We start from the raw sequence: 9,634 nt of genomic DNA on the forward strand, positions 1-9,634 counted from the left end.
ATCTAGCTCAATTCTGAAACTTATTCTCAACAAAAAAGCCCTGGAGTGAAGAGGGACCAAATGAAAGATGGTTAATACTCAAGGATCAGCTCCATGGTCAAGCATGGTCCATCCCAATGAGCAGGAGGTTGGGCAGAAGTGGCCAAACTCAGAAAAAGGAAGCATACAGGGGATGGAAGCAAGGACAGGTAACCTTGGGAGAAATGCAGAGAAATCATGAGAGCATCCCGGAATGAAGTTTGGAAACCTAAAGTCCAAATGGAATTGAGTTTGGTCAGGAACACCAAAGATGACAAGAAGGGCTTCTGTAAGCACAGAGGTGACAAAAGGACGACCATGGAAAATGTGGGCCCACTGCTGAACAACAAGAGGAATGTCGTTACACGGAACAGGGAAAAGACTGAGGTACTGAAAGCTTTCTTTGTCTCGGTCTTTCCTAGAAAGACTGGCTTTCTGGAATCCAGGCTCCTGGAGACCAGGGGAAAGACTGCAGCAAGGAACATGTATCCTTAGGGGAAGGAGATCAGGTCAGGGCATACTTAAGCAAACTGGACATATGTGCTTCCATGGTCCCTGATGGGATGCACCCACAAGCTCTGAGGGACCTGGTATCACTGTGAGGCCATTCAAAAATCCTTGGTGACTCAGAAGTGTCTGGATACTGGAGGAAAGCAAATGTCCCTCCTACCTCTAAGGAGGAAGGCGCAGAGAGCTACAGGGCAGTAAACCTCACCTCAGTTCTGGGGAAGGAACAGCTGATCGTGGAATTTCCAGGCATGTGAAGGACAAGAAAATCATGAGGAAGAGTCACCATGAAGTCACCAAGAGGAAGTCGTGCTTGATCAACCTGACAAGCTTCTCTGATGGCCAGATGGATGAGGGAAGAGCAAAGACTATTGTCTACCTGGACTGCAGTAAGGCCTTCGACGTTGTCCCCCCGTAAGATCCTTACAGACAAGCTGTTGACGTTTGGGAGAGATGGGACAGGCAGTGAGGTGGGCTGAAAACTAGCTGAATGGACAGGCCCACAGGGTGGTGACCAGTGTCACAAAGTCTAGTTGGAGGACAGTAACTAGCAGTATACCTCAGGGGCCATTACTGGCTCCAGTTGTGTTTAACATCTTCATTAATGACCTGGATGATGGGGCAGAGCATACCCCCAGCAAGTTTGTAGATTACACAAAACTGGTAGGAGTGGCTGATTCACCAGGGGGTCATGCTGCCATCCAGGGGACATTGACAAGCTGGAGAAATGGGCTGGCAGGAACCTCATGAAGTTCAAAAAGGGGAAGTTCAAAGTTCTGCACCTGGGGAAGAACTACCCATGGCCCATTTTGGGGTCATCCACCTAGAAAGCAGCTTTGCAGAAAGGGACCTGGGGGACTAGTGGACACCAATTTGTATGTGAGTCTGCAATGCGCCCTCGTGGCTAAGCAAGCTAACAGTATTCTGGGCTGCAACAGAAATGAAAAATGAAATGAAAATACTGCCAGCAGGTCGACAGAGGTGATCCTTCCCCTCTACAAAGCACTGATGAAGCCACACCTGGAGTACTGCACCCAGTTCTGGGCTCCTCAGTAACAGAGATACACCTGCATACCTGAGTGAGTCCAACAATAGGCCATGAAAATGATGAACAGTCTGGAGCATCTCTCCTCTGAAGGAAGGCCAAGAGAGTTGGGACTGTTCAGCCTAGAGATAAGGAGGTTCAGAAGGGATCTTATCCAAGTATGTAAGTCCCTGAAGGGGAGGGGGGGATAACAGGGACAGAGCCAAGCTCTTTTTAGTGGTGCACAGTGAAAGGACAAGAGGCAACAGGTCCAAAACTGAGACAGAAGAGCTTCCTTCCCTCTGAACATTAGCAAACACGCCTTCACTGTGTGGGTGCTTTTTGAAAGCACCTTCCAAATAACATGCAAATTTGAAGAAACAGATGGAAAACCATAAAACAGATATAAAACACCTCAGTAATATTAATAATTGAGACTTTTTTTTTTTTAATCATCCATGAATAGGATTCCTATTCTTACTGCCAGCTTTTACATTGTAAAAAAAATAATCCAGAGAAATGGTAAATTCTACTAACTCAATTGATTACTGTCTGCCAAGACAAGAAACAGCAGAACACATACAAAAATACAATAAACAGTGGCTAACCATGGCTCAGATTTCCTCTGACAGTTACATGTAAATACATAAATCTCCCAAGAGAAAGGAAACATCTACAGCTAGATTCCAGCCTGTATTTCTATAAAATAATCAAAGAAGGTTCATATTCTCAGCACGTTAAATTGAATGAAGAGCCATTAATGAAGGTGTTTTAATAATAATCCTGAGGCATCCAGCTCAAAATTTAGCAGTCAGTCAGGCAATCACTGTTTATCACATGCTTTGTTTATACACTAGCTCCCAGGAGAAGGCCAAGTTCATTTCAGGTCAGACAGATGTCATCAGTTTCAAACCAAGGCCTGCAGCAAAATCTCCTTCACCACCACTCACAGAGGGGAGGGGGGCAATAACACAGGAGAGTGGAAGTTGGCAACACGGATGAAGTCCTTTCATCCATGCTCCTGTTCAAAGGGAAAGGGTTTGAAAGGGCCAGTTTGATGTAGCAAACCAACAGATGCTTACAGGACTGGTGCCACAGGCAGGGCTTTGGCTACTTAGACCATGGGACTGGCTTTGAGAAGCCTGGGCTGCTGGGGGCTGATGGGGTCCACCTGTCAGAGCATCTTTGAAGAGCATCTGTGGTGACAGGTTGCCAAGCTGGTGAAGAAGGCTTTAAACTAACGTTGCTGGGGGAAGGGAACCTCAACCCATCCTGCTCCTCCCAGTTTGATGCTGGTGTCAGAGATGCCCACCCAGAGCCTGGAGAAGGGTCATGGGTCAGCAGGGGAGCACCTGAGGAGCAGCACAAAGGAATTTCGGCCACCCCAGCAAGTAAGCTTCATTCGGGTACCCAACGTAAATGCCTCTATGATAGCGCAGTAGCATGGGGAATAAACAAGAGGAGTTAAGAGATGTACACGCGCCTGCAGGGCTGTGACCTCACTGAAACTACGGAGGTATGGCGGAACAGCTCCCATGACTGGAGTGTTGGCATGGAAGGATACCGGCTCTTTAGGAAGGACAGGCAGGGGACGTGAGGAGGGGGTGTCACCCTCTATGTCAATGAGCAGCTGGAGTGTACAGAGCTCTGCCTGTCCCACACAACATCCCCGTCAGGACTGGAGAGACATGAATTTGACACAGAGACCACTTGATCGATAAGGAATTGGCTGGATGGTTGCACTCAAAGTGTTGTCAACAGCTCAATGTCCAAGTGGAGATCAGTGGCGAGTGGTATTCTTCAGGGGTCAGTACTGGGACCAGTGCTGTTTAACATCTTTGTCAGTGACATGGACAGAGGGATTGAGTGTACCCTCAGCATGTTTGCTGAAGACACCAAGCTGTGTGGTGTGGTCAACAAGCTTTAGAGGGAAACAATCCACTGGTATGTAACAAATTCAGGTAGCTACCTTTTCAGGTTACTAAATTTTGTGAAGCCTTGGGCCACAGTAAGAGCTCCGTATCACCTGATCCTGGTATTCAGTGAGGAACAGCGAGTGGCATCGTGTAGGGACCTGGGTGGTGCTGATGGGGAAGGGGGGGATGTGCTGACTAAGGATGATGCCAGATGAGAGCCTGCCCTGGGAGATAGCAGAAGCCATCCTGCCCTGCAACAAAGAACCACCAAGCTGAAGGAACATAACGTATATGCAGTGAGAACTAATTAGACTATAGTAAATATTGTAAAGGTATGTAAGACTGTACAGGAGACAAAGATCGTACACATATAGGAAGCCAGGGAAAGTTTTGAGCGGGGTCCCTCCTTGGAGGAACCCAGCTCGAGCTGATACATGGGTATCATTAAGTTTTCACTGAATTAAATAAGACTTTACTCTTTGAGTGAATTTTGGATGCCAGAGGAAACCCACTCTAGTAGGGCAAACAACAGGTTCCCCCTAACACGCTGCAGAGAACAGATGCCATCCAGAGGGACCTAGACAGGCTTGACAGCTGAGCCCATGTGAACCTCCTGCAATTCAACAAGGTCAAGTGCAAGGGCCGGCACCTGGGCTAGAGCAGTCCCAAATGCAAATACAAGCTGGATGGAGAATAGATTGAGAGCAGACCTGAGAAGGACTTGGGGGTGTTGGTGATGAGGAGCTCAACACGAGCCAGCAATGTGTGCCTGCAGCCCAGAAAGCCAACCGTATCCTGGGCTGCATCAAAAGAAGCGTGGCCAGCAGGTCGAGAGGTGATTCTCCTTTTCTACTCTGTTCTTGTGAGACTGCATTCAGCTCTGGGGTCCCCAGCACAAGAAAGACATGGACCTATCAGAGCAAGTCCAGAGGAGAGCTGCAAAGACGATCAGAGGGCTGGAGCACCTTCACTATAGAGACAGGCTGAAGGCGCTGGCGTTGTTCAGCCTGGTGAAGAGATGGCTCCAAGGAGACCTTACAGCAGTCTTCCAGTACTTAAAGGGGGCCTACAGGAAAGCCAGGGAGGGACTCTTTGACAGGGAGTGTAGTTATAGGACAAAGAGTAATGGTTTTAAACTAGAACAGGGCAGATTTTGATTAGATTTTAGGAAGCAATTCTTTACTCAGAGGGTGGTGAGGCACTGGAACAGGTTGCACAGAGGACCTGTTGATGCACCATCCCTGGAAGCATTTAAGGCCAGGCTGGATGGGACTTTGACCAACCTGGTATGGTGGAAGGTGTCCCTATCGACATTGGGGAGGGTTAAAACCAGATGATCTTTAAGGTCTCTTCTGACCCAAACCATTTTATGATTCTGTGACTCAAAGCAATTCAAATTCTGAAAGGTTATTTCTGAAGATAAGTGACAGCATACAGTGTGTACACATCAGTCTATTTGTAGACAACACCAGATATATCCAGATACAAAATAGTCCAATCAGCTGAACACAAAAGCACACACAACAGGGAAGACACACTGCAGATCTTATAGTACCTGTTTTATACTGTGCCAGGAAAAAAAAAGCAAAAAAAGAATGGTACATTATGGAAATCCAAAGCTTTTTGATAGCTTTGGAAGCATAAAACATCTTCCTCACAGAACAACCTCAATCTTTTCTGTCTTCTCTGGGCATTTTATATAACTGTATTCAACTACATCATGCTATAATTTTCACAGACAACGCAGATTTGCAAAAGACTGGATTTCTTTCTCAACAGGAATGATATTGTTTCAAGCTTAAAGAACCATGCAGTGGGACCCATTTTCATGCAAAACAAAATGCCCATCCGAAACTTACTATTTATTCCAACTGTGACAGTTCATCTATTAAAAGATATGTTCCCTTCCCACAACTCTTTCCAGAAATTAGAGAAAGAATGACACACAAAAGCACCACTATCATGGAATCACTGAATGGCTGAGGGTGGAAAGGAACTCTTCAGATCATCCATAGCCCAAACACCCTGCTTGAGCTGTGCCCAGTCAGGTTTGAAACACCTCTACAGACAGCCTCCACAACCTCTCTGCAACCTGTTCTAGACCACCCTCACGATAAAAACACTTCTTGTGTTCAGACAGAATTTCATGTACTTTGACATTTACCCTTCACTCAATACCACTGAGAAGAGCCTGGATCCATAATTATTTACCTACTCTCTCCTGAGCCTTCTCTTTTCGAGGCCACAAAGTCCCAGATCTCTCAGTCTCTCCCCTTTATGAGTGATGCTCCCACGCCTTAATCATCTTGGTAGCCCTTTGCTGGGCTTTCTCCACTAAGGGAAATCTTCCTCGTAGTGGGGAGCCCAGAACTGGACACAATACTACAGTTGCAGCCTCACCAGTGCTGACTACAGCCTCCCTTGACCATTTGGCAACATTCTTCGAAATGCAGTCTGGGGTACTGTTGACCTTGCAGTAAGGGTTTATTTCTGGCTCATGGTCAATTTTTAATCCATGAAGGACCCCAAGGTCCCTCTCTGCAGAGCTGCCTGCCAGCCAGTTGGCCCCCAAAGTGTATTAGTGCATATTACTATGCTCTTCTCTCCCTACATTACTGTCCAAATTCAACGCACCTACATTAAGAACAAAATATTAAGTTTTGGCTGGCCCACTTGAAGAAGACAGAAGAAAAATATGTAAGTAGAGAGAACTACAACTTCACCATAAATAGCTTCATAAGTCTAAGGGAAATACCTACTGCAGAATGACTTTTGCATAAGGACTAAATGCATTATGAGTTTTCACTCTCTCGTTCACCCTTACAGCACACTGTTCAATGCTTTGTAGCAGCTCCTTGATACCTTCATTTTAATGACTTGCTGTATGAGGAAACAGAACCCACTTGTCATTGTAAAGGCAAAAAGGCAAAACTACATTTAACAGCAATTGCAGCAACTGATGGGGAAAAAATCTGTAATGTCTATTAAATACAAATACAACCTTTCATTTGGGATGTCTCTTCCAGGTGCACAAGGCTGGAAACTGGAAAGGTACACCAGCATGCCAAATCACTCCACAACTGTCTTGTTCATTATATTCTTCCCCTGGATCTCAATAACCATTCACTATTATCAAAATATCCTGTTCAGGTTGCACATCTGCCATGACCTAAACCAGCCATTCTTTGACCTCAACTGCTTCCCCTGGTATAACCTGAGACCAGAAATATTTTTCACATTTAATCTCTCAAAGTCAGGCTGTCCATGAAGTTCTGCAGTGGGTTCACATGGCAAGGTTTTGGTAGCTGGGGGCTATAGCGGTGGCTTCTGTGAGAACAATCCAGAAGCAACCCCATGTTAGATAATGAACCTGGTGCCTGCCAGAGCCGTGCCAATAAGTGATGTTGTTTGCACCTCCATGAAAGTATATTTAAAACAGTGGAAAAAAAAAAAAAACAAAACCTGCTGCAGAACAGCAGCTGGGAGAGTGAGGAGTGAGAAACAGCCTTGCAGACACCAAGGTCAGTGAAGGAGGGGGAGAGGTGCTCCAGGTGCCGGAGCAGAATTCCCCTGCAGCCTGTGGTGAGGAGCGTGGTGGAGCAGGCTGTCCCCCTGCAGCCCATGGGTCCCCCATGGAGCAGATCTCCATGCTGCAGCCCCCCCATGGGTGGAGGAGCCCCCGGTGGAGCAGGTGGATGTGGCCTGGAGGAGGCTGCGGCCCATGGAGAGCCCCCGCAGGAGCAGGCCCCGGGCCGGAGCTGCAGCCCGTGGAGAGGAGCCCATGCAGGAGCAGGGTCTGGGGGGAGCTGCCACCCACCCGTGGGGGACCCGTGCTGGAGCAGTTTGCTCCTGGGGGATGGATGGACCCCATGGGACGGAGCCACATTTGGAGCAGTTCTTGAAGAGCTGCAGCCTGTGGGAAGCCCACACCAGATCAGTTCGGGAAGGATGGCATCCTGGGGTAGGAGATGGAACAGGGTGGATGGGGGGAAGGCATTTTTGGTTTCTTTTTTTGTTTGTTTCTCACTTCTCTGGCTTGTTAGTTACAGGCATTAAATCATACTATCTCCCTACTCTGAGTCTGTTTTGCCCGTCACGGTAATTGCCATCTCCCCATCCTTATCTCAACCCTTGAGGCCTTTTCATTTTATTTTCTCTCCCTTTCCCTTTGAGGAGGGGGAGTGAGACAGCACCTGAGATGGAGCTCGGCTGCCCACCTGAGTAAAACCACCACAATTTCCTAGACAAAAGCTATTTCACATCTTAATATCGCACAAACACAAATCCAGAATTACCTAAGAGATGAGTCTCAAAGACACGATACATATTACCAGGGCAAGGAACAAACTCCAGAACTTGATGCCATGTGACAATACCTGGGTTAGCTTCTGTATTTTAAAGCAAATATAGAAGCAGTGAACAGCCCAGGCTAATTTACCATTTTTAGTAACACAGTTTAGCTCAATATGATTATATAAGGCTTTATTCCAATGCATATGCACTGCAGAAAAGGTTTCAGCACCTGAGCTGACTCACAACCTGACAGCACAGAGATGAACAGACAAGCTGCCTGCAGTAGCTCCTCTTTACTAGTCCAAAACTATCAGACTACTCTGAATGTGTCACAGGCCCACACCAAGGCTGTGGACCTATTTCCATGCCATCAAAGAAGAACTCAAATGACTTTTCCCTCTTCGCTCACTGCCTGGGTGCTGAGAATAGAGGAGAAGAGGTTGAAGGTGGTATCAGCAGTACAGGCTAATGATATCCTTAGTCTGAATTAACTCCAGAAACTCATATTTTAACAGATTTATATTACCACAAAGATTTGTATTTTCTTCTTTACCCTCTGCTATGAAAGTCCAGGACACTCTACCTGGCAGAGATTTAACAACCTTATTGACAATGAATGTAGTTAGCTCGTCAAGTGAGCCCAAAGTTACACAGATTACCTGAAAAGTCTACCCAGACTGAAAGAAAAGGAAATGATGAAAGCACTAAACATCATGAATGACTGCAGGCAGGCGCTATTTCTAGTTACACGCCCAGGACACAATTCAGCAGGAGTCCTGCAGCTAAGTGTCCACAACAGCACCGGGCAAGCCATTAAAGGTGAGGCTGGGATGTGTCTGGAGAGGCTGCTCCCTCCTCCTCCTCAGCAATCACACCCAGTGAACTTAGTTTGATCCTGCACCTTAAAAACCATCACTGGGGGGAAAAAGAAATAAAAAATTAACTTTTTTTTTATTGTGGTGCTCAGTCCCGTTCCAGGCTCAGCACCCAAGCTCCTCTCGGCACGTGGGAGGTCGGTGGGACGTTGGAGGGGGCTGGGGGAGCACTCGCTAACAGCCCCCTGCACAACCCCACAAAACGCCTTCAGTGAGGCATTTAACCCTACGAGCTCCCGTGCGACCGGGGCAGGCCACCGGGGGGAAGGGGGCGATGCGGGCAGGCGAAGATGGCGGTGGTCAGAGCAGCAGCAAGTTTCCCAGGGACCACGCATCTCCGTGACTTTATTTATTTATTATTATTATTTTTATTATTTTGGTCCCCGTTGTCCCATCACGCCGCCGCAACTCGCCCCATCTCCCCCCAGCCCACAGCCCTCCCCGGGACCCTCCAAGTTGCGGTACAACAACAGGTGGTGCCGCGGCCATAACGGCCCCAACGGCCCCTAACGGCCGTGCCCTTCGCCGTGCCGGGCTCCAACCGCTCCCCCCCCCGCCCCCCCCCCCGGCTCCCAGCGGCCGCACTCACCTGCGCCCAGCCGCGCTTCCGCCATGCCGCCGCTCCCCCCCCCGCCCCCGCCCCGGGACCCCGCCGCCGCCGCGCAGGCGCAGTGGCCCCGCAGCGCCCCTCCCCGCCGAGTGCGGCTCGGCGCGCGCAGCCGCAGCGGGGCTGGAGCGGGGAGGGAGGAGGGGGGGGCGGGGCCGGGGGCGGGAGGGGGCGCGAGGGCGGGAGGCAGCCATGGGCTGAGGGGAGGGGAGGGGAGGGGAGGGGAGGGAAGGGAAGGGAAGGGAAGGGAAGGGAAGGGAAGGGAAGGGAAGGGAAGGGAAGGGAAGGGAAGGGAAAGGGAACAGTGACAAAGAAGTATCAGCGCTGGCAGTGAATTGGCCGCTCGCTTGTCAATAAACTTTGTGTCTGTGTTGTCTTTGCCACCGCACTGGTT

At 48.7% G+C, this 9,634-nt stretch overlaps 1 protein-coding gene across 2 annotated transcripts in view; it reads right to left on the minus strand.

The window, feature by feature from the left end:
• The window catches only part of NFX1 (nuclear transcription factor, X-box binding 1), a 60,926-nt gene extending 51,671 nt beyond the window's left edge, over positions 1 to 9,255 (minus strand). For both annotated transcript variants that reach the window (XM_084282543.1, XM_084282542.1), the window contains exon 1: positions 9,223 to 9,255. In XM_084282543.1, coding sequence (XP_084138669.1) covers positions 9,223 to 9,247 — 25 coding nt within the window. In that variant the 5' untranslated portion in view covers positions 9,248 to 9,255. The remainder of the gene's footprint in view (positions 1 to 9,222) is intronic.
• Between the last annotated feature and the right edge of the window lie 379 nt (positions 9,256 to 9,634).

Source organism: Netta rufina (genome assembly GCF_964035555.1).
Source record: "Netta rufina genome assembly, chromosome: 2".
Lineage (NCBI taxonomy): Eukaryota > Metazoa > Chordata > Aves > Anseriformes > Anatidae > Netta > Netta rufina.